This window comes from Schistocerca nitens, chromosome 1 (genome assembly GCF_023898315.1).
Source record: "Schistocerca nitens isolate TAMUIC-IGC-003100 chromosome 1, iqSchNite1.1, whole genome shotgun sequence".
NCBI lineage: Eukaryota > Metazoa > Arthropoda > Insecta > Orthoptera > Acrididae > Schistocerca > Schistocerca nitens.
This window is the reverse complement of record NC_064614.1, coordinates 593,601,916-593,628,597: the sequence shown is the minus strand read 5'-3', so window position 1 is coordinate 593,628,597 and position 26,682 is coordinate 593,601,916. Positions and strand designations below refer to the sequence as shown.

Here is a 26,682-nt window from a genome sequence, read left to right as displayed (position 1 = left end):
AAGGGAAATGGATTCAGGGGAGATGTTATGGGAAGGGCCTAAGGATTTAAGCAGGATTGGAGTTTCTGTTTGACTTCTGGGATGGGATCACTCTGAGAAAGTTTATAGGTGGAGGAGTCAGACAATTAGCAGAGGCCTTGTGTCAGATAGTCACTGTGATGCATAACAACAGTAGTGGAACGTTTGTCTGCAGGTAGGATGATTAAGTCAGGCTGTGTATGGCTGTTCTTTCTTCTACTGAAAGGTTGGTGTTCTGGTGAAGGAAACTGGGCAAGGATGGTGAGGCTAAGTTGGAGGTAAGGAATTCCTGGAAGGTGACCAGTGAGTGGTTAGTTGTGAGTACAGGGGCAGATCACAGTTGGATGATAGCATGAATTAGAAGAGGCAGGGTTCAATGTTGGAACCAGGGTGATGAGTTTCCTTTACTTTACATCTATGGTCACACAATTTTGTTATCAGACAATTGGTTTCGGTCTATAATGACCATCTTCAGATCTGTTTTATAAAAACTTCTCCTAATATACTGGAGGACATGTTTTTATAAAATAGGTCTGAAGATGGTCATTATAGACCGAAACCGGTAGTCTGATGACAAAAATTTGTGACCCTAGACATGAAGTAAAGGAAATTTATTCTATATTTGGGTCACTGTTCAATTTGTGACCATGTCGCAGCTTGTGGAATTAGGGTGATTTGAGGGATCGCTGGCATTCTCATCTCCCATCCTGTTTATTTGCAGCCCTCTGCCAATGCATCCGCTTGTCTTTCCCTACTCCGCTCTTTCTTTGTTCCTTTTTCCCCACCTCCCTGCCCCACAACCTCTTGACACTGCACCTGTCGGCAGTCTAGTCCCTGCGCACTCCACTGGACAACGTTTGTCTCTCTTCCCACCCATTCACTACTGTCCCTCCCCCCTCCCCCTCCCCCTCCCTCTAGATTGCTGCTTGCATCCCACATGATGTTGCATTCCGGCCCGATATGCTGGGGTTGGCTGTGTGTGCATCAAGTGTGCTTGTGTGTGTGTGTGTGTGTGTGTGTGTGTGTGTGTGTGTGTGTGTCCTTACTGATGAAGGCTGTGGCTGAAAACTATGCATGAGTGTCTTTTAATTGTGCCTGTCAGCAACTTGATATGTCTTCTTTATGGTAAGTAGCAATTTATCTTTTCCTACATTGTTACTACTAAAATAGGTGTCCCAACCTCAACAACACTTCTCATCACATAACTTGGGTAGTGGGGGATTTGTGGTCAAAACTGAAAGAATAACTCTCTCTCTCTCTCTCTCTCTCTCTCTCTCTCTCTCTCTCTCTCTCTCTCCCCTCCCCTCCCCTCCCCCCCATCTTCTCCTGCCTCCCCCCCCCCTCTCTCTCTCTCTCTCTCTCTCTCTCCATCTTCTCCTGTCCCCCCTCCATCTTCTCCTTCCCCCCCTCTCACTCCATCTTCTCCTTCCCCCCCCCTCTCACTCCATCTTCTCCTGCCACCCCCTCTCTCTAAATCATCATCTTGCCCCCCCCCCTCCCTTTCACTTTCTTCTTCTTCTGCCTCCCTCTCTCTCTCTCTCTCTCCATCTTCTCCTGACCCCCTCTCTATCCCTCCATCTTCTCCTGCCCCCCCCCCTCCATCTCCATCTCCTCTTGTCCCTCTTTCTGTCCATCTCCTTCATTCTGCTGTCAATTACCTCCCACCATTGATCATCTCCTGCTCCCCCTCTCTGTGACCTTGTGCCTTGTTTATCTCTCCCTCTCTGTGGCCTTGTGCCTCATTTGTTATTATTGCAAATTCAGATTGTATAGTAGTATTCTAATCATAAGTCAGTAAGCTGTAAATACAATTTCCCTTTTTATCCTATATGTGTCCATACGTTCATTACAGTAACACGTAAAAGTTAGATGTAAATCGGTCGAGTACTGTTTGAGAGTTTTCATGCACTGTTTCTCCATTTTACGTTTAAAAATGTGCATATTCAAAGGCAACAGCGTGTCAAATTTTTGAAGCAATCGGTGAAGAGCTTTCGGAGAGATGAGATTTTGAACAAACATACATTTACATTTTTGTTTATATGAATTATTAGTATTATTTTCAATTTTTTAATTCCATTCAACTACCTGTGTTATTCAGATGTTAAAATCATGAAATGTATGCTGATAAACACGTATGTAGTTATAATTTTTTATGAAAAATGTACATCATTTTCTTTTTTTGTAAACATATGCTTCATCTTATTTGTTGAATATAATTAATGCTTCATGTATTACAAACTTCTGTTTTCCTAAAGTTTGTAATGTATAATGGAAAAAGTTTTCTACTAGAAGCAATGGGTCCATGAGATTATGTTTTGCTTGTAATATATAAGGGCAATTCTTGTGCACAATTTTATTAAAAATTTTCAGGTGCAATGCTGCAAAACTCTGTTTTGATGATGGATGCTGAAATGCTACTACAGCTGCAGCTGTCACTTGCAAAATGTTCCTTTCCAACTATTATTGAATTTGCAGAAATCTTTTGTCCCCAAGCAGCTGTGGCCCACTTTGCAGAAAATTCTAAGAGTATAAGTGCCGGGCCAGTGGCATGAAATCTTGGTTTTGGCAGCCATTGTCTGCTGCAAACTTTATAAATACACAAATATAATAATTACTGTTGACTCTCTCCTTATAGAGCCACTCGCTTCTACCATTTCCCCCGCAACTCATATGTGATTTCCATACAAAATGATTATTACGTAAGTTTTAATTATATTACATTTGATGCATTTTGTATTTAAATGATGTAGGGATTTGGAAAATTGCTGTTCCTTTGTGAATTACAGTGGCTTGGAGAACTTCACTGTCAGTTTTCTTCAGAATTTTTGAGTCACATGGAATTGCTTTTGGGGATTGATATTTGAGTTCTGAACTTTACATACCATTATCATAAAAAAAAATTAAGAAATCCAATTGCCCTTTGCTCCCCCTGTCAGTGGCTGTACATGAGCAGTTTACCACTGCATGTGAATAAAGTTGGTCCAACAAAATCCAAATTAATGCCACAAATTTATTCAGCTAGTAATGGTTGCCTTCAAAGTAGAATTCCTTTGAGGCACACACATCTACATTTGTTCATTAAACTTCTCAGAACATTTCTAGAAGTTGTTTCCTGTGAGGTTGCAAAGGCATTCTGCCATTTTTGCTACCTTGAACACCACAAGAATGCAATCTGTAGTTAACTGCTGATCCACTGCAACCAAATTGAGAGACTTTTTCAAATCTTGGTCCAGAGTAAGGCAGCAGTTCAAGGTGTAAAAATAATTATTCACTAAATTTCCATGGCAGATAGTTTAGTACTGTAAACAGTGTTGTTTCATTTTGTCACAGCAATTTCTTTTAAAGTATAGTAACTAGATTGTGGCTCATTATACATCTACGGATTTGGTGTGATTTCTTAAAATATGTTCAAAATATTTTCTTGAGTATTAGCAAAATTTGTTAAATGTGTTAGCAGACATTGTATGTATGTAAGCAAATTTTATGTTCAATATTAAATACAACTTGTGTTGCCTTAAATGTTATAATATATAATGAACTCTGATTACAGAATATGCATAGAATTGGAATTGACTGTGAATGGAAACCCCGCTTTGGCACAAAGCAGCTCACATTGGCCCTGATGCAAATAGCTACTTCCGAAAATGTATATATTTTGGATGTAATAAGGATTGGATTGCATTACAAGGAATTGTGGGAAGAGGTTGGACGAATCCTGTTTTCAGATGAAAGCATCATGAAATTGGGTAACTGAATTTAACTGTAAGAGCATAAACATGTTATGCACAAACTTTTTCTGTTTATATATATAGGCCTATGTAAGGTGTGTGTGTGTGTGTGTGTGTGTGTGTGTGTGTGTGTGTGTGGGCGCGCGCGCGTGTGCATATTGAAAGTAACAGTTCCAAAGTCACAATGAACTCTGGTGTATATTGGTCTACTTCAGGCAGTAATTGAGGCTAGAATTGTCTTTGTTGTTTTAAAGCTATCAACAGGCATCTGCCTGCTACAGTTGGTATGAACACATTGCACTTATTCTGCAGTGATTAAATTCAGCTTGTTTTGTAAAGTAATATTTTCTTTTTTCAGTTCTTGCTATAAGTGTTTAATTATAATGTTGTCAGTGTGATTTGCTCTGAGTTTTAATTTTGTGCAAAACTCAAGACTTTCTTAATTGCTGTTAAAAACTTCAAGAATCAAAAATATTACTTCGAGATGAAAGGCTAATGTGGAGGTGTGTCACTTTTGCTATAACTTTCTATTAGGATGAGACCATTTCTTACAACCTTGAGAAACAGTTTACATGATATAGCATCTGTATCAACTATATTCAGTGAATTAAGATGATTTTGCATGATCTAATCTACAGTTCATGTGTAAATAAAGAAATTTGGAAAACAAACTTTAAAATAGGTAAACTGTGTTCACAATACGCCAAATGTGATATACTTGGTATACGCAAGCGGCATTGAAATCTGCACGCAGAGCATGAAGTGCATTGAAACTGTGAAGGAAAAGGCTTGTTTGTGGTTGTGTCCATGACATAATTAATGAAAAACTTTCAAGGAATAGAACAATCTTATCAGCTTCCTGTACATCCTGCTGACAGCAGTGAGGAAAGTAAATCGAACAAGAAAGAAGAACGAAAAGACGACACAGCTGGTGATCCTAATTTAAACTGAAGAGATGTTGTTATTGTTGTTGTTGTTGTTGTTGTTGTTGTTGTTGTTGTCGTCGTTGTCGTCGTTGTCGTCGTCGTCGTCCTTGTCGTTGTCGTCTTCAGTCCCGAGACTGGTTTGATGCAGCTCTCCATGCTACTCTATCCTGTGGAAGCTTCTTCATCTCCCAGTACCTACCGCAACCTACATCCTTCTGAATCTGCTTAGTGTATTCATCTGTTGGTCTCCCTCTACGATTTTTACCCTCCACGCTGCCCTCCAATGTTAAATTTGTGATCCCTTGATGCCTCAGAACATGTCCTACCAACCGATCCCTTCTTCTTGTCAAGTTGTGCCACAAGCCCCTCTTCTCCCCAATTCTATTCAATACCTCCTCATTAGTCACGTGATCTACCCATCTAATATTCAGCATTCTTCTGTAGCACCACATTTCAAAAGCTTCTATTCTCTTCTTGTCCAAACTATTTATCGTCCATGTTTCACTTCCATACATGGCTACACTCCATACAAATACTTTCAGAAAAGACTTCCTGACACTTAAATCTATACTCGATGTTAACAAATTTCTCTTCTTCAGAAATGCTTTCCTTGCCATTGCCAGTCTACATTTTATATCCTCTCTACTTCGACCATCATCAGTTATTCTGCTCCCCAAATAGCAAAACTCCTTTGCTACTTTAAGTGTCTCATTTCCTAATCTAATTCCCTCAGCATCACCCGACTTAATTCGACTACATTCCATTATCCTTGTTCTGCTTTTGTTGGTATTCATCTTATATCCTCCTTTCAAGACACTGTCCATTCCGTTCAACTGCTCTTCCAAGTCCTTTACTGTCTCTGACAGAATTACAATGTCATCGGCGAACCTCAACATTTTTATTTCTTTTCCATGGATTTTAATACCTACTCCGAAATTTTCTTTTGTTTCCTTCACTGCTTGCTCAACATACAGATTGCATAACATCGGGGACAGGCTACAACCCTGTCACACTCCCTTCCCAACCACTGCTTCCCTTTCATGCCTGTCGACTCTTATAACTGCCATCTGGTTTCTGTACAAATTGTAAATAGCCTTTTGCTCCCTGTATTTTACTCCTGCCATCTTTAGAATTTGAAAGAGAGTATTCCAGTCAACATTGTCAAAAGCTTTCTCTAAGTCTACAAATGCTAGAAATGTAGGTTTGCCTTTCCTTAATCTATTTTCTAAGATAAGTCGTCGGGTCAGTATTGCCTCACGTGTTCCAACATTTCTGAGGAATCCAAACTGATCTTCCCCGAGGTCAGCTTCTACTAGTTTTTCCATTTGCCTGTAAAGAATTCGCATTAGTATTTTGAAGCCGTGACTTATTAAACTGATAGTTCGGTAATTTTGACATCTGTCAACGCCTGCTTTCTTTGGGATTGGAATTGTTATATTCTTCTTGAAGTCTGAGGGTATTTCACCTGTCTCATACGTCTTGCTCACCAGATGGTAGAGTTTTGTCAGGACTGGCTCTCCCAAGGCTATCAGTAGTTCTAATGGAATGTTGTCTACTCCCGGAGCTTTGTTTCGACTCAGATCTTTCAGTGCTCTGTCAAACAGTATCATATCTCCCATTTCATCTTCATCTACATCATCTTCCATTTCCATAATATTGTCCTCAAGTACATCGCCCTTGTATAGACCCTCTATATACTCCTTCCACCTTTCTGCTTTCCCTTCTTTGCTTAGAACTGGGTTTCCATCTGAGCTCTTGATATTCATACAAGTGGCTCTCTTTCCTCCAAAGGTCTCTTTAATTTTCCTGTAGGCAGTATCTATCTTCCCCCTAGTGAGATAGGCCTCTACATCCTTACATTTGTCCTCTAGCCATCCCTGCTTAGCCATTTTGCACTTTCTGTCAATCTCATTTTTGAGACGTTTGTATTCCTTTTTACCTGCTTCATTTACTGCATTTTTATATTTTCTCCTTTCATCAATTAAATTCAATATTTCTTCTGTTACCCAAGGATTTCTACTAGTCCTTGTCTTTTTACCTACTTGATCCTCTGCCGCCTTCACTACTTCATCCCCCAGAGCTACCCATTCTTCTTCTACTGTATTTCTTTCCCCCATTCCTGTCAATTGTTCCCTTATGCTCTCCCTGAAACTCTGTACAACCTCTGGTTCTGTCAGTTTATACAGGTCCCATCTCCTTAAATTCCCACCTTTCTGAAGTTTCTTCAGTTTTAATCTACAGTTCATAACCAATACATTGTGGTCAGAGTTGACATCTGCCCCTGGAAATGTCTTACAATTTAAAACCTGGTTCCTAAATCTCTGTCTTACCATTATATAATCTATCTGATACCTTCTAGTATCTCCAGGATTCTTCCATGTATACAACCTTCTTTTATGATTCTTGAACCAAGTGTTAGCTATGATTAAGTTATGCTCTGTGCAAAATTCTACCAGACGGCTTTCTCTTTCATTCCCCCCCCCCCCCCAAATCCATATTCACCCACTATGTTTTCTTCTCTCCCTTTTCCTACTCTCGAATTCCAGTCACCCATGACTATTAAATTTTCATCTCCCTTCACTACCTGAATAATTTCTTTTATCTTATCATACATTTCATCAATTTCTTCATCATCTGCAGACCCAATTGGCATATAAACTTGTACTACTGTAGTAGGCATGGGCTTTGTGTCTATCTTGGCCACAATAATGCGTTCACTATGTTGTTTGTAGTAGCTTACCTGCACTCCTATTTTTTTTATTCATTATTAAACCTACTCGTGCGTTACCTCTATTTGATTTTGTATTTATAACCCTGTATTCACCTGACGAAAAGTCTTGTTCCTCCTGCCACCGAACTTCACTAATTGCCACTATATCTAACTTTAACCTATCCATTTCCCTTTTTAAATTTTCTAACCTACCTGCCCGATTAAGGGAACTGACTTTCCACGCTCCGATCCATAGAACGCCAGTTTTCTTTCTCCTGATAACGACGTCCTCTTGAGTAGTCCCCGCCCGGTTATCTGAATGGGGGACTATTTTACCTCCGGAATATTTTACCCAAGAGGTCACCATCATCATTTAACCATACAGTAAAGCTGCATGCCCTCGGGAAAAATTACGACTGTACTTTCCCCTTGCTTTCAGCCGTTCGCAGTACCAGCACAGCAAGGCCGTTTTGGTTAGTGTTACAAGGCCTGATCAGTCAATCATCCAGACTGTTGCCCCTGCAAGTACTGAAAAGGCTGCTGCCCCTCTTCAGGAACCACACGTTTGTCTGGCCTCTCAACAGATACCCCTCCGTTGTGGTTGCACCTACGGTACGGCCATCTGTATCGCTGAGGCACGCAAGCCTCCCCACCAGCGGCAAGGTCCATGGCTCATGGGGGTAGATGTGATGTTGTAAATATGACTCCCAAATACCAAGTTGTGAATACACCCAATCCAAAAATTTATCACCATAATGTGCAATTCCTGTGTAAAAAGATCCACAAAATTAACATACTTTTAACTGATGAACTAAATATATCTCAGTATTATGCATTTCTAAACAGTGGCTTAACCCAGAATTAATTCAGAATACGAAAATAAATTAATTAATTTTGTCTTCCTACTACTGCAGGAAAAACACCAAGCAGGGTGGGGTGGCAAATTACGTAAAGGAAAATTTAATTTATTGTGAGCTAATAATCTGTGGCAACTTCAGTATTGATTTCCTCACAAATTGTCGAAACAGAGAGGCCATTTTAAACCTTGCAATATCCTATGGATTAATGGCTGAAGTAAAATCTGCTCCCCGAGGAAAAGAAACTTGTGAAACAACTTTAGATCAATTTCTAGTCAAGAAAAGTCAACACAACACTCCATTAACGATTTTCAGTGCAGGGTTTAGTGACCCTCTCATTCAAATACTAAGCTTAAAAATAAAAGGCAGTATTATTAACAATTGCCTTTAAGAACCACATGTAGTAGATATAATCAGGATTTACAAAATTAAAGTTGTAAATGAAAAGTTCAACACCTCCATTGATACATAAACACTCCATTGATACATAAACACATGTCCTTCAAATTGCCTTCCCACTGAAAACTGTAAGTGTAAGGGAAAATTATAGAACAAACAGCTGGATCTTAAGAGGAATAAGGATTTCATGCTAGAGGAAAAGACTAATTCGTAAAACATGCAAATAAAAAATTTCCTCACTTGAAAGACATGTATACTATCAAATATACTCCAAAATACTAAAAAAAGTAATGAGATCAGCAAAAATAATGCATAATGATGAATAAATTTATAATTCAGCAAACACATTTAACATTTTTTTTTTTCACAGGTGTTTGCTGATAATGTAATATGAACAAATATACATAAGAACACCCAAGCCAATGAATAGAAAATAAGTGCCTGTAGGTGGTCAATGTACATCAATTCTGTCTCAAAGATGAAGTAGCTAATGCAATAAAGGACTGAAAAATTCCAACTCCACATACATTGATGGTGTCCATGCAGCAATCTTGAAGAAAAGTGCATAGAACCTAATTGAAATACTTCTACACTTTTGGGACTGCTCGATCCTGGCAGACACTTTCCCTGACAAACTGAAAGCATCTGAAGTCGTTCAAGTATATAGAAAAGGCGAAAAAGATCATGTAAATAACAGACCAATTGCAGTTTCCTCCTGCATTTCAAAAGTATTAGAAAAATTTATACTATGATAGACTTTTGAAATTTGCAAATAAAAACAATATCTTGTGTACTTACCAACATGGATTCAGAAATAAGAGATCAGTGACAACTGCTGTTTATGAGTGAGTGCATCAGTTCCATATTAAGCCTGATGGACATGAAAAAGGAATCACTAGGAGTATTTATTGACCTGTCTAAAGCTCTTGACATGGCGGACCTTGCGATTATGCTGTCAAAGCTTGAAAAATATGGTATTAGAGGTCTGTCCAGCAACTGGATTAGTTCCTTCCAGAGCATAACAAGCAGGCATTGTGCATCAGTTGCACAAACATCCACCTAAAAACTGTATCTGAAGACTTATCAGACTATAAACAAATTAAATATTGTGTACCCCAAGGATCAGTAATGGGACCCTTTCTGTTTCTTCCATATATAAATTATTTCAGCTTAAATATGGATGCACATAAAACAATCATATTTGCAAATGACACCACAATTCTAACATGAGAGAGAGCAGTGAATAATTACAGTAATCAGTAAACACTATCATAAAACAACTTATCAGCTGGCCACAGAATACTCAGTTTGTAATAAATAGTAAAAACATCATTGCACTAAAATTCCACAATGCTCCAAACAAGGTCATGTTCATCCCATTTGGTCTCTGTCAGTGGTGAACTGGTTGGTAACATTACTGAAGCCAAATTCTTAGGACTTTGGCTGTAGAGCAATGTAAAATGAAATAAGCATATTGAATATCTTGGTGCAGAACTGAACAAGACATATTACCTTCTTTCCTCACTAAAATCATGCTGTAATGAGAAAACAGTAATGAATCCATATCTTGCTTACTTAAATTCTCGCCTTAAATATGGAGTCACTTTCTGGGGAAACTCTAAAACAGCTAATAGCATGTGATTTTTCAGCTTCTCGTAGCATACTTCATGTTGAAATAGTTCATGGGTGAACTGCTGGATGTCGGTGTCCAACGAACAAAATATTTCATCAAATGACCACTTTGCCATCATGAAGTGCACTGATGAACTAACTGACTGATCGGAGGGGGGGCTGGCAGTGCATTTTTCTCTCCTCCTCCTCCTCCTCCTCCTCCTCCTCTCACTCTGATCAGCTACATCATGAGTTGTCTGCAGCCAGCATCTCTTGCCCCAGTGCTCCTGTCGACTCAAGTGTTCCGTCCTAGGTTCGCTCCCAGGTGCGCAAGATATTGGCACCTCTGCTGATCCTCCGCCTGCACCTGTAGTCAATTCATTGTCTAGTATTTCATTCCTCTTCTTGGCCATTCCAAGAGCAGGCTCCCATGCCTTTCTAAGTATGTACCCACTATCATAATAATTTATTAGTAGTTCGCTGCGCGGGGTAGCCGCATGGCCTGGGGCGCCTTGCACGGTTTGTGTGGCTCTGGTTCGTGCAGCTCCATCTGTCAGAGGTTCGAGTCCTCCCTTGGGCATGGGTGTGTGTTGCCCTTAGCGTAAGTTAGTTTAAGTTAGATTAAGTAGTGTGTAAGGCTAGGGACGGATGACCTCAGCAGTTTGGTCCCACAGGAACGTACCTCAAATTTACAATTTTATTAGCAGTCCCCTTACTCGAATCTCAGTAGATTCCTTAATGACACAGTACCAGAATTTGGACATCTGTGTCAGAACCTTGATGTGGTTGTAGTCCATTCCGTGCAGTTCTGTCAGGTAGAGTTGTGTGACCGCCAACTTGTTATGCTGCTGCAGTCTGGTATGGCGTTGGTGTTCTCTGTAATTATCTTCGACAGTATGCACTTTTTGACCTAGGTAAATCTTACCACATTGGCAGGGTGTCTAAATACCTTCCACACTACCAAGTAGGGCCTTTGTTTTGGCTGATGGGCGGAAAACTGCATTCACTAGGTGTTTCCAAAGAATTCGTCCTGTCTTGCTGGATAATGTGCCACAAAAAGGAATAAATGCAATGACCATGTCCTCCTGAGAATTATCTTCTGGTTCTGCCAGTTGTACAGAGGGTATGGGACATAGGCTCTCCAAATTTGCCACTTCATGTAGCCATTCTTCCAGAAAACCACCCTCAGATGTTCAGGTTCTATGTCATTGTCAGAGATAGGGCTCATTCTATGTACCAATGTTTTGAGTGTGCCATGCCTCTAAATTGAGTGGCGGCAGCTGTCAGCATGTAAGTATTGGTCGGTGTGCATCTTCTTCCAATAAGCGCTGGGGCCCAAAGTGCTGTCTGCTTTTCTTCTAACCAACACATCCATAAAGGGAGTACTCCATCCACCTCAAGTTTCAGGGTGACTTTGATGTTCTGGTGTATGGAATTAAGATTTTATGGAAGCTTCTCTGTTCCTTGTGGTTGTATAATGAGTGTCATCTGCATACTGGAAGAAACATGTAGGTTTCCATTGTGCTGATTCTACGGCTTCCTCCTTGAAATATTCCATGTACATATTGGCAACAGTTGGTGAAAGCGAACACCCCATGACTACTCTTTCTGTCTGCTCATAGTAGGTATCGGAGAGAAGAAAGTACGTCGATGTTCCACATCCTGGAGGACCTCCTCACTACGGATCAATTGGAATGAAAGTAAATCTAATCTAATCTAAACTTGCTTAAAATTGTGGGTTGTCTCTGCATCAAATTTCTGGCCCATAAGTTCTAAGGATTCTTGTAAATGCACTCTGGTAAAAAGAGAAACAACATTGAAACTCACAAGTATGTTGGTATCTTTAAGCTTGAAGTTGTTAAGGGATCCAACAACATCCATAGAGTTGTGAATGTGATATGAGCACTTCCCCACATAATGACTAAGCAAATTCTTTTGATACTTAGCAAATGAGTATGTTGGAGCACAAATTTTACTGACATTGGGCTGTAAAGGAACTCCACCCTTGTGAACCATTGGCAGACCATAAAGTCTTGGTGGAACTCATTCTCCCTCGTAACCTCATTTGGCAAGCTGGATCCTTTGAGAAGCAGTTTGGTCTTCCCCTCCACCCTCTCAGTAGTTTCAGTGTCAACCATCTGATATGCACCAACTTCTAGCAGGCCCCACATTTTCTTGATGTAATTTTGGTGAGATAGGACCACAGTTGTGTTACCCTTGTCAGTTGGTAAGACCACAATATCAGGATCTTGTCTTAGTTTCCTTATGGCTGCCCTCTACCTGCTATAGGTGTTCGGTTTTATAGCTTTTGTTTGCATTAGAGCGTGAGAGGTTTAGCAAGTGGCAGAACCAGAAGAGGACTCTTAAGGAGGACGCGACCATGGCCATTGCATTCATTCCTTTTTGTGGCGTGTTATCCAGCAATACTGGATGAATTCTTCAGAAACACCCAAGTGAAGGCAGTCTTCGCCCATCAGCCAAAACAAGGGCCCTACTTGATAATGATGACTTTGGGCTATGGAAACCCAGGGTCTGTCAGATACCCTGCCAATGAGGTAAGACTTACATAGGTCAAACATTGCTTAGTGTTGAAGAGAATTGCAGAGAACACCAACATCATACCAGATTGCAGCAGCCTGACAAGTTGGAGGTCACAGAACACTACCTGACAGGAATGCACAGAACGGGCTATAACCACACCAAGGCTCTGACACAGATATCCAAACTCTGGGACTGTGTCATTAAGGAATCTATTAGAGTCAATTAAGGGAACTGCTAATAAATCGTGATAGTGGGTATGTACTTAGCAAGGCATGGGAACCCACTATTAGAGTGGTCAAGAAGAGGATTGAGATACTAGACAATGAACTGACTACAGGGGCAGGCGGAGGATCAGCAAAGGTGTTGCCAGGGTGCGTACGTAGGTGCGAACCGAGGACAGAGCACTGGGTTGGAGGGAGCAGTGGGGCCATGGATGCTGGGCATGCATGGCCGATGGAGTAGCTTTCCAGAGGGAGAGGAGGAGGAGAGAAAAGCACAGCACCAGAAACCCCCCCCCCCCCTCCAATCAGCTAGTTCATGAGCACACCCAATGATGGCAAACTGGTCGTTTGCTGAAATATTTTGCCCATTGGATGCCAACATCCAGCAGTTCACCTGTGAACTATTTTGACAGCTAGTAGCACTTTCAAACTACAAAAATAAGCCATTAGACACTTTTTTTATGCAAACCAGGACTCTTGCATACATATTTAAGATATCTGGTATTTGCACATTACCATGTGTATATATTGTGGAAACCCTTATATTCTTTAAAATAAATGTAATAAGTAAGGACTACAGACTGCAAAATAACTGTAATATACATGATCACTTTACCAGACATAACAAAAATCTATATACAAGCCAAATCAACACATCTCTGTGCCAAAAAAATACATGCCACATGGGAGTTAAACTTCGTAACAAACTTCCTGAAAACATAAAAAGCTATTACTGATGTCAAAACCTTCGGAAAATCTCTAAAGTCATATTTGCACCATCATTGCTTTTATTCCATTATTTAAATTTATGAAGTATTTTACATAATAAATACTTTGTTTAAAGTTTATTATTGTAACTTTAAATAAGTATGTCTAGAAATCACTTTCAAAAGTGTAATTATAACTTGGCTTGAGTAGTGCCTTATGCGAAAGTTGCTTTTGTAGACAACAGGACCAATAAGTACAATACAGAAGAAGGTATTTGTTTGTGTGATCTGCACGATTAAATTATAGTACTTGAAGTCTAATTCTAGTGTGAATTTACATTGACGTAACTAGTAACAAATATTTACTGACTTTGAGTATCAGTGTTACTTGGGAAATAATGACATTTTGTTGTTGGAGAATGTGATTGACTAAATTGTGAACACTGTATTTTCACATGACACACACACACACACACACACACACACACACACACACACACACACACACACACACCAGTGGCAGATACATATGGGGGGGGGGGCAGGGGGGAGGTGGCACATGAGACATCCCCCCCCATCCCCCCTTGCAGGGCCACCCACACCACCACCACCGCCAGTCAGCATGCACACTATTCATTCGTTTCTTTCATCAGTCAATTCGACTGAATTGAGTTATCAAGTAGTTGAACTTTCCTATGTGGCACGCGCGCCCATATCATCCTATTTTATACGTTTCAGTCTGGCACATAGATAGCTATGTGCTCGGAACAGTTTCCAAAGTTCTTAAGGAAATTCAGTGTTGTACAGATAGAAAAATGGCTGCCAAAGCCAATATTCTCCTCTGAGCTCTCTCTAATTGTGAGTTTTTCATCACTCTGTTCTCACTGAAAAGGAGACAGCACGACTGTGGGTTTGGCGATTTGTCCGAAATTTTGTGTGGTGAAAGAGGACTCCTAACACCTGACATGGTTAAAATATTAGGACGCACTACACAGAAAATCCCGGGAAAAATCGATCCAAAGTTTCTTAGGTGCCTTATGAGTATAAAATGTTAGGCTATTGCCTAACCGCCGTCTGGCCTAGATGGTTAGGGCTCGGATTCTTACGCCAGATGTCTTGGGTTAGATTCCTCCTCCGGCACTTTTTTTATTTCTTCTGTTTCATTTTATTTTGTTACATTTTATTTTGTTATTCCACCAATTATTCAGGAAGTTTCCCAAACCTACATTATCTTTAACAAATTAGTTACATTATTGAATACAAATTATTTTCTTTTTGTCCAACAACACAATTCATGACGTTGGGTTTTCCATTTTTCATTGTAAAGTATACGAGGAGAAACATTGGGTTTTTAATCAGAATAACAAAGTCGATTGGGAAACATTCAATTTTTATACATATAATAATTATAAACAAGAACCGCAGTGGTAATTATCGTAAAAACAAACAAAGCAACAATTTTTGCGACATCTTTCGCTACATATAAAAGCGGATTTTTTACAATCAAAGGGCGTTTTGCAATAAATCTGTATAAAAACATGCCCCATTACCTTTTACGAAAATGTTTCGAGTTTCTGATAATTTTGAGGCAAACCAGGCATATTGAATCATGTCTCAGAATATTGGTGACGATAATTGATGGTGAATTATAGAATGAATTTTTATACAACCTTCCCGGGAATTAATTTCACGATTCTCCTGTAACAATGCACTGCAATTTTGCAAGCACTTTATGAAATTTTTAACTTGCCTGTAAAAGTAAACATCCCAAGGTTGCACCAAAGAAGTGAATTTTTGGAGGTATAACTTTTACAGACCAAGTTGGCATATTTTCGTCATCTTGAAAAATTGCATCATATATCTGCGGATTCGTTTGACCTCCCCAAGAGTCAATGAGAAATAAATATATATTCTCCCAACATAAGATTTTAAACATTTCTGGAGAAAATCCATGTATAAAACTACTATTAATTTTCCGGACTTCGATGATGTTACTATAACATTCGTATAAGTATTGGCATAACCATCTATTAATTTGTGAATATGAGGTCGGAAATGACCTGTCGCTTCTTGTAAGCATATGAAGACATGTGGGAGTTCTTTTCCGGATAATGTTCTTGAATATTGTGCGGTGTATGAATGTGTCACTTTATTCAAATCCGACTTTTTCACGAAAACTGTTTTACGCCCTTTTTCAGTGAGAGTCCAGGAAAACGGATTGATATTGGCATCCTGAAACAATAGTATTTTTAATATTAAACAATATTTGAATGTGTGTGTAAATATCTTTATCTATAATTAAATTTGAATTGATATATTTTACATCGGTAAAAACATTTTGTACGCAGAAAATGTGTATTTACCTGTTTGGTCAGTATTTATCACATAATCCTCATAGTATTGAGGGATTAAATGGCATGTCTGCCGACGAAAGGTCTCCGCAGATGCCTGGATGTCCTCCATTGACGCCGCTTTTTTCTAAACCAGTTTTGTGATCTTGCGTTGTGAAATTCTGTGTTTCTGTTTAAATGCCGTGACCCATCGATCAGGCACCTTGAATTTGAAATCGACGAATTGTGCAGCCGCAGCCAATGCCCATTGCTGTAAATTTCTTGTTGTGACTTGCTGATACTGCTGTCATGCTTCCACAAAACGGTCATAGGTCCACGAATCTATTGCCTCAAATTTATCCATTCAAGTACCACCACTTTTAATATCTTTCTCCCACTGTGAAAGATATTCTTTTCTCTTCAATTGGCGGCATCTTTTTTTTTTGCAATGTCGCCAAGGACCATGTGGGGTGCACCTTAGCAATATTCACGACTTTAACTTTGTAGGCAATGGGAATCATGTCACTTTTAAATCTTTTCGGTGACGGTTTATATTCATCTGGAGACGAATCACTTTGTGGCACTTTGAACTGTTCATCGTTCTCCTCACATTCTTCGCAATCCTCATGAGCGTGAATTAATTCCTCTTCAGTTACGAATGTTTTTTCACCCAAACGTTCCAGTGTATTATTATAAAGTTCTCCGGCCAATAACATAGCATCGCGAGAGATTTCTTCCGAAGATGTCAATGCAATTAAATTATTTTCCATCAACAGCTTTTCATAATACACCATTGTGTCCTTCAGTCATAATTTTGATAGATCACTATGAAAGGATTCTTCAGGAATTTTTTCTGCTATTCCAGATGAGCCAGCAACTCCTTCAGTCGACATGTTTAACCTTGGATCGGAATAACACGCTGAAATTTGAAACAGGCAAGTCTGTTCACGACGAAATTGAAAAACAAACTGCCGTTTACTTCTCATGGCTCACGCACAGTCCTATGCGCAGATGACCATTATAATCCCAACGGGACCCTTACAAAGCCCCTTTAAACCTTGAAACCCTATAAAACGAAATAGAACAACGAGCACAAATATTTTTCAGTGAATGAAAAACTTTACATTCTTGAGCTAAAATAATGTTTTAAAAGTAATGAAGGTTTGAGAAACTTTTTGAATAATTGGTGGAATAACAAAAGAAAATGCCAGAGGAGGAATCGAACCCGAGACCTCTGGCGTAAGAGTCCTGCCCTAACCATCTTCTTCTTCTTCTTCTTCTTCTTCTTCTTTTTTTTTCTTTTTTTCCTCGATATAGTTCGTTGCGTTTGGTCTGGGTGGACGTCACAAGACATCCATTCAAGTTGATCGTTGATTCCTTGACCCAGTTTTTTTTTATTACAGAGAGCACGCAGCCCTACGACTGAACACACTGAGCTACCATGCCGGCAGCCATCTAGGCCAGGCGGTGGCTCAGCAATGAACTAACATTTTATACTCATAAGGAACCTAAGAAACTTTGGATCGATTTTTCTCGGGATTTTCCGAGTAGTGCGTCCTAATATTTTAACCACGAGAGGTGTTAGGGGTCCTCTTTCACTACACAAAATTTCGGACAAATCCCCGACCCAACAGTCATGCCATCTCCTTGTGAGTGACATTACCAGCATAACATATCCAGTCAGCAAAATCTTTACAAGACCCTAGACCCTAGCAGTGGCAAAAGCAAAATTAGATTCGATGCTCAAGGTGTAAGATGGCATGAGAGCTTATGCTGATAGCCACTATGCTTGTATTGTTGAAGAGACAAAGGCAGTTATGGAAGAGTTAGATGTGTAGATGAGTGTTCCTTGTCGTAAAGGCAGACAAGGACACAGGGAAAACCTGGAAAAGAACTGTTTTCATTCCAACACTGGCTCATGTTACGACAGAATGTGAGTGTGTTTTGCTGAAGAAAATATTTAGCATTTAAAATTCAACATACTTTTACCCTCACAACTACTGAAAAATGATGGTAATGATCCAGCACATAAACTGAATCGGTGCTTAACTGAACTACCATTCTTTGAAGAAGAATCACTCTTTATGATTAAAAAGAGACTAATGGGAGAGATTCTTCAGTACAAGCAAACGAGCACAAATGCCCTTAATGATCATGATTCTGTTATGCAAGCACAGTCTGTTTGTCCTATCCTACTTTGCACATGCTGTACAAAATATTTACTTGTCTACCTGCCTCTACTGCTACAGTAGAAAGAAGGTTTTCAACATTGCGGCGTATAAAGATATGACTGAGGTCAACAATGGAGGAGGATCGACTTAATGGCTTAGCTCTGTTGAACACTCACCCTGACTTTGATTGTCTTATTGACGATGTAATTAACTAATTTACCAGGAAGAATAGGCCCATAGACTTCATCATTTAAGGAAGAGAACCACAATTGTAACTTTTTAATATCATAAGATGACATGGTCTTGTATATGTGTATAATCAGTTTAAATAAAACTTTCTTAAACTTTGCATGTGACTTGATTATTTTTTAAATTGGTAAAAGTAAAGGTAGCTCAAAATATCTTTAGCCCCCCCCCCCTCCTTGAGGTTTTTCTGTATACTCCACACACACACACACACACACACACACACACACACACACACACAAATATATATAGTTATAGAATTGCACTAGTTGTGTTTCCAACTGGCATTCAGGGGTATTTTAAAGCAATCTGTGCAAAGCAGTTTAATCAATAATTTATAGATGATGTGAGTGAGTGCAAGATCTGTTGTGCCCAAACTTCTGAGTGATGAAGAAGATTGTGTGTTGGTTTGCACGGAGTTGAAGGATTGTCTTCACTCAGATCTGGACTTTGTGTCCAAAATTGTTACCTGAGATGAGACTTCAGTCTATGGGTGTGACACTGGCGTGGAAATTCTGAGTTTCCAATGGAAAACCAATGAATCTCCTCACCCTAAAAAGCACATGAGTCAAAATCAGATATCAAAGTCATGCTCATTGTTTTTTCCCCCCAATATTATGCGCATAGTGCAGTCAGAGTTCATTCCAAGGGGAAAGAGTTATCATACAGAAGCCAAGTTTCTTGTTGACTAATTTGCTTCAACAGATTCCGTCCTTAAGTATCTCACCTGGAGGTTAAATTTTATGGAAAGAATCCTTTCGATTTGGATAGTTAAGGTAAAGTACCTGTTCTCTGAAATACACAACATTCCACTTTTCTGCCCAACAGTTATAACTTAAGCATACTCGTTAATGAAATTCAGGACAATTGGCTTCAACCAAACTCTTAAATCAGGAACATGAGGTGCACCAAAATAGCACTCATCCTTGATAATAATCTCTTTAACGTATCTGGAGATCAGTAGCTAAGTCAAAGCAAGAAGTATATAAGAAATTAAATAAATTCTGCAAAATAAGACATTAGTTTCAATGGAAATTCTGATTTCACACATCTTGTAACAGTTGGCTCCATAATGACATGTCAGTGAATTGCAGCAAAAATTGTGTGGGAGATGAGCTTGAATAAGAGGCAAGTAAAAGCTTACTAGCATATTTAGTAGGATATCGAAAAGATTCTGGGAGTCTATATTGTCAGTCTTCCCTCTGCTCACTGAAATGTGGGAGATATCGTGGAGGGGTGTTATGCCATTCCTGTGTGTAAAAGAAATGACTTGTTGCAAATAGATTGCAACAAATACACTCAACTCTCTCTCTCTCTCTCTCTCTCTCTCTCTCTCTCTCTCTCTCTCTCTCTCTGTGTGTGTGTGTGTGTGTGTGTGTGTGTGTGTGTGTCCCACTTACAGGAAGGTGGGTGGCTGGGTAGGACAGGGAGGTATGGATATATGTGCATATGTATGAAGTAATACATTTATTGTTAATATTGAATTTTAGATGTTTTCATTTATATAATTTTCATTCCAGCATTCTCGTATGTGGGAGATATGGCTATGATTAGAAATTCATTGCCACATTTGTACCCTTTCCTGGAAGAACATTGTGAGTTATTGGATGTGTCACTTGTTTGGCAACAATTGGTGAAGAAACACTCTATTATTTTCCCACACAATGGTGAGTAAAGATTACTATGAGAGTAAGCTTCTGATGATAAAGTCATTTACAGTGTATTAGTTTATACCAGGGGAAAAAGTTTGTGACTTACAAGATAAAGAAATCTGGTTAATTGGATAAATACACTACCCTGCTACTTTATATATACCGTTTATTTAAGATGCAGTTCAGGTTTTCACCCTTCTTCATTTGGCATAATATGTTAGTATCTTCTTCAATGCCGTGTGTCAGCTTCATTTTGAACATTGTAGCTGTCTTTCATTCTGTACCTCACAGCTCCTCCTTTTGCATTTACGTGCACCATCAAACGCTTCACTGATGCTGTAGAGCATTCGGCAGTTGGCCACATGGCAAATGCTGCATTGCACAATGAAGTTAAAAGTGTGTGTGCTGTGCTTGTAAATGCAAAACAAGAAGTTACAAGTTACAGAATAAAAGACAGATGCAGCATTCAGAACACAGTTGACAAAAACATAATGCTAATCTTACAAATGATAACATGTACTATCATTTAACAATATTAATATATCTTCTGAAATCAAATGAATGAAATATTAATTCTTTTAACACGAACCTGAATACAGAGCTGTTCAACAAATGATGGTCACAAAGGAAAAGGAAGAGAATACTATCTCTCTCACCTTTATACCAAGGAGGACAAAGATTATACTCTAGGCTAGGACATCATATATATTCTTTGTTTATACATTATCCCTTTTTCTCAACACACATAATTAATTAAATAAATAATTTTCTAATAACATTAAGGAAAACCACCACATATTGGAGTGGCTTTTCGACTTTTTCTTTTTTGGACAAGTCTGTAGTGTTATAGTACTTCTAATGCAGAACATAAATCTAATTTAAAGCAAGTAGTACTGTTGGCACACTACTTGGTGTCTGCCAAGATGACTGTCCAACTACAGCCTTCATTGTCCTCTTCCTCCTCAACCTACAGCCCCACTGACTGCAGTGCTCGGAGTGCTGGGCAGGAGCACAGCTGGAGCAATTGTGGAGCTCTGGTAGGCAAGAACTGATGTATACACACACACAAAAAAAGTTTTGCATCACCCCAGTTCCCAGAGCTCATGAAGATAAGACGTTGACTATGGATATTGTATCACAGACATAGTCCCTTTAATTGTTCAGAGATGTCACTAAACTCGCCCAAAAATGTAAACAATGATGTATGAGAAGCGCCTATTAGATGGAGCGGGTCCGACAGCCGATCAGTTCCAGTCATTCCACCAGGAAGAAGGTACACAGCTCATGTTAACTGTAGTTCAACCATGCCTCAATGGTGAATACCGTGGTTCGATCGTGTCCACATTGTTACTTTGTGCCAGGAAGGGCTCTCAACAAGGGAAGTGTCCAAGCAACTTGGAGTGAACCAAAGTGATGTTGTTTGGACATGGAGGAGATATAGAAAGACACGATCTATCGATGACGTGCCTTGCTCAGGCCGCCCAAGGGCTACTGCTGCAGTGGATTACCACTGGAGTAACCCTGACAGCAGTGCCATCATGTTGAATAATGCTTTTCTTACAGCCATAGGATGTCGTGTTACGACTCAAACTGTGCACAGTAGGCTGTATGATGCGCAACTTCGCTCCCGATGTCCATGACAAGGTCCATCTTTGCAACCACAATACCATGCAGCGCGGTACAGATGAGCCCAACAAATTGCCGAATGAGCCGCTCAGTATTGGCATCATGTTCTCTTCACTGATGAGTGTTGTATATGCCTTCAACCAGACAATCATCGGAGACGTGTTTGGAGGCAACCCATTCAGCCTGAACGCCTTGACATACTGTCCAGCGAGTGCAGCAAGGTGGAGGCTCCGTGCTGTTTTGAGGTGGCATTATGTGGGGCTGACGTTTGCCACTGGTGGTAATGGAAAGCACTGTAACGGCTGTACGATATGTGAATGCCGTCCTCCAACCGATAGTGCAAACATATCGGCAGTATATTGGCGAGGCAGTCTTCTTCATGGACAACAATTTGCACCCCCATTGTGTACATCTTGTGAATGACTTCCTTCAGGATAACACCATCGCTCGACTAGAGTGGCCAGCATGTTCTCCGGACATGAACTCTATCGAACATGCCTCATATAGATTGAAAAGGACTGTTTATGGACAACGTGACCCACCAAGCACTCTGAGGGATCCACACTGAATCGCCATTGAGGAGTGGGACAATCTGGACCAACAGTGCCTTCATGAACTTGTGGATAGTATGCCACAACAAATACAGGCATGCATCAATGCAAGTGGACGGTACTGGTGTGTACAGCATTCTGGACCACCACCTCTGAAGGTCTCACTGTATGGTGGTACAACATGCAGTGTGTGGTTTTCATGAGCAATAAAAAGGGTGGAAATGATTATGTTGATCTCTATTCCAATTTTATGTACAGATTCCAGAACTCTGGGAACGGAGTTGATGCAAAACTTTTTTTGATGTATGTATAAAAAGTAGACTGTTAATATGTATTTACATATGTGTGCATGTCTGGGACCTCATCCCATATCCCAGGATTGCTTTCAACAAAATTTGGCACACAAACTGCAATCTTCACAAGTACCAGCACTGTGGGTTTTATAACCTCCTAACTCCAGTAGGAGCAGAGATACAGGCAATTATTTATTTCTTTTTATTTTTTTCAGCCACTGTTGTATAGGTTGCCCTGTACAAAAGATGTGTTGTGTAAGAGTAGTATTGGCCAGCCAATCGACCTGCTGTGCAGGCCAGCCTACAGGTCAGGAGTAAAAAGAGATTTAGAACAGTGAAAGAGGGCTTTGCAGGGGCTACACGTGTGAATGGGTACAGCAGCAAGAATGTTGAGATGGATAGTGGAGGAGATGGACAGAGAAAGGTGGCAGGAGAGGATGGCTAGTGAGTTGGGGCAGGAGGGGATGGACAGAGAGAGGGGAGGCTGTGGGGATGGACAGAGGGAGGCTGGAAGGAGATGATGGCCAGAGAGAGTGTAGAAGGTGGTGATGAGCTTATATTCTGGTTATATCACATGATGAACATCGGTGTGTTGTACCTTGCCAGTATTGTGGAAATGTCTGCTTTTATTTAGTGTAGGAATGTTACATTGTAGTTGAAATGGAGGCACTATATGTGGTAATGTTTAAGAAAAATCATGCTTTATTGAGTCATTTTTTGGCAAGTGCCAACTTTGAGGAGTCATAGAAGTCAGACTTCAGTTAGGAGACAATTTCGTGTGCACATTTGAAAGATACAACCTTTTTCTCTTTTTGCAGGTTAATTTTCATTGTTTTCTGATTAGTAATTTCATTGCTGTATAATATCAAATGCAAGATTCTGTGATTGAGCTTACCATCATAGTTGGTGCAGTGGAAAGCACGGATGTAAAGCTTGAACATTTGTTGGTTACACTGTATGTCGTCACTCTTGAATGCTCCTCGCGTTTTTCATTTAAGAGTTTGTAAAGTAATTGTGTTAGTAGCTGCAATAAATGTGAGGCTGTGGTGCACTGTAGTTATCATATCAGTGCGCCACCACTATCGTAATGCGCGATAAGTATCTACCGTATTTACTCGAATCTAAGCCGCACTCGAATCTAAGCCGCACCTGAAAAATGAGACTCGAAATAAAGGGAAAAAAAATCTTCCGAATCTTAAGCCGCACCTGAAATTTGAGACTCAAAATTAAAGGGGAGAGAAAAGTTTTAGGCTGCACCTCCAAATCGAAACAAAGTTGGTCCATTGTAATATGAGACACAATTTAGGTCGAATGTATGACGATACAACCACAGTAGTTTGGTTCGAGTCGTAAGCTTAGCACTTAAGCTTTACCAGGTAGCCATTGCTATGCACCAGGCGCTCCGTCCGTATTTATACGGGTACCCTTCCTTTTTCACGTGCTTCGTCTGGTTTGAATCGATTGCTTATTTTGCTTTGATCTGATAAGTGCCGTTTTCTTTGTTATAGGTGTTTACGTCACTCTAAGCTGAAAATGCATTACTGTACTGTGTCATGCATTGTTTGTCGCATTCTGATAGTGCGTGTTTACGGCCTGTCGCCGCTCGTGGCATGGCTTGCTTTTTTGCGCGCTGCCGCCGCTTACAATTTTTTTTTAAAAAAAAGAGAGAGAGAAGAGAGGAATCGTCTCATTAGCGAAACAATGGCAAGAGACTGCTATTTGTTGTTACTTAAACTACTGCTTTCTTTGGTAATGATCAACAAGAACCAAATAATAGACTGCGTATGATAGAACATGTTCTGAACGAGAGTTAGGCGAAAATTTTTATGCGTCTGAAAATCTTTGCGGCCGCTTCTTTAGTACATCAAATTCTGCACAGAAATTTGAGTCATCTTAGATTTAAAAATCTAGTCAGTTGCTGTGCTTCATTTCTGACTGTATCACTATTAGGCATAAGAATAATACAAATATAAACATGACACGATATGTATATTCTTCCACGTTTGCTGTTGTCTCACTCTAGTTTCGTAGTTTATTAGGCAGACAGGATTTAAATGAGATAGCAGCAAACACGAAAGAATACAGGGCAAAATGTTTATATTCATATTATTCTTATGGTGAAGAGAATACTGCATGTGATTCACATTTCATCAGGTTCCTATTAGCAACCATCTCTTCTCACAGGTAGGAAAAAATTCAGAACGTAGAGTTGGCCTTATTGACAAACATCCCAAACAGTCTTGCCAGTCGGATTTTCGTAGTACATTGAAATTCTGCTACATTCGAAGATGAACAATACGGAATTTGTATTTACTTCGTTGGATAATGTATGAAAATGCAGTGGTAGAAACTCGGGGCGAAGGAAAAAAGCTCGTCTTCCACCTTTTTTTTTTTTGTTAAATTTTATTAACTGACGCAGAGGTTTTGGCGCCAGTATTATTTGTGCCTACAAAGCATGCCTGTGTAGCGCTACATATATTCGACGCCAGAAGTTAGTTGTGGCGGCACCTACTAACATTTTTCAGAACTTCCGCTTGCTTTACACTCGATTCTAAGCCGCAGGCGGTTTTTTGGATTACAAAAACCAGAAAAAAAGTGCGGCTTAGATTCGAGTAAATACGGTAATTAACTAGCGAAGAATGGCAGCTTCGTTGTTGCTTTTCAGTACAGCATTGCCGCATTCAGTTGTTGCAAGTAGAGGGCAATAATATGATAAATTGCAAATGAATGCTCTCTGTGTAATCAGCTCTGAATAAATGAACAGTTAAATGTATTGTACATTGTAACATGAATGGAAATCCAGCTATCTCAAATAAATTTTGCAGTAAAGAATCCTGAATGAAATATAACCCACCTTCATCACTTTTGCTACTGACTGAGATCTCACAGCTGCTATTGCAGTTCTGCATGTGGATCAGCAATGGTTCGGTTGCTATGTCAAGACTGTGGATTCCTTGTGCATAACTGTTTTCAGGTTTGTGTATATGATTCACTGAATTCCTCCAGAAGCTCTGGGGAACACTTTCCACAGTGGAGCAGTACAACTCTATTAAAGTACAATTTAGCTTCAAATTATTCTCCTTTGCAGTCTTGTTCTTGACAAATACCCAATTAAGTTCAATAGTGTTGAATCCACAGTATTCCACTGGCAACTGTAGAAGTTTAATTTCCTTGCCCACTGAATTCAACACACTTTTCAAAAGGCACTCTTGTGACCTGAAGTGCTGTTGCACTTGTTTCAGTAGGCCAGCTGTAGTAAATGTGGCATTAGATGGAAGCTTTACACTATTGCTTTCCATCCATTCAATAATGGAATCCTTTCTCCATTTTGTAGATGAATTAGTTTTGTGATACTGGGTTTACCATCATATGACATGGAGCTTGATCTAAAATAATCACAGATCTGCTTGGTAATATGTCATAGTGTCTGGTATTCACCTCAGAATGATAATCTGCACCTCCTCTTTACCCAATAAAACATAAACCAGCACATTGTATGGACCCATCTTTTTTTTTGTTTCCAGTGGGACATATTACAATCCTTTTTCCAGAACCAGATGATATTTAAACTACTCCTTTCCAGACATTCCAACCTTGAATGCTTCCTCTGTGATAATCAAATACATTTTCTATTGCATAAGGCATTTTTTGTTCCTGCCATCCAAACTTTCTGGATTGATGTGCACCACATCAACTCTCATCAGTGTAATAAATATTTCATCCAGTGTTTCACAGTAATCCTATTTCCTGCAAGAACTCGTGTCTTTTTCCTGCTGTTTAGCATCAGCACACGGTCTTTGTTGAATGTGTCTGAAGCCCAACTTCTGAATAACACACAAAAGCTTATTTCACCCATATCAGGAGAGTCTTCAGTTCAGTCTTCAACTTTTCCAACATGGCTGCTAGAGTTAGAAACACCTTCTTCATATAGAAAATGTGGAATATTCTCCTTATGGCTCCCTGTGTAAACTCATCCAACACAAACTCACTCTCTTTTTTTTCTCTCTTTTCTCTCCTTTTTTTGTGATAACAAGACAAGAAGTTTCTCTATAATCTCTTGAAATTCGCTTCGCTATACCTTCACTAATATTGAGA

At 39.6% G+C, this 26,682-nt stretch overlaps 1 protein-coding gene across 5 annotated transcripts in view; it reads left to right on the top strand.

Moving 5' to 3' along the window:
- The window catches only part of LOC126256060 (exonuclease mut-7 homolog), a 227,486-nt gene that overhangs the window by 95,063 nt on the left and 105,741 nt on the right, over window positions 1-26,682 (top strand). For all 5 annotated transcript variants that reach the window (XM_049955452.1, XM_049955454.1, XM_049955455.1 and 2 more), the window contains exons 10-11: window positions 3,569-3,764; window positions 19,986-20,132. In XM_049955452.1, the coding sequence (XP_049811409.1) occupies window positions 3,569-3,764; window positions 19,986-20,132 (343 nt within the window). The remainder of the gene's footprint in view (window positions 1-3,568; window positions 3,765-19,985; window positions 20,133-26,682) is intronic.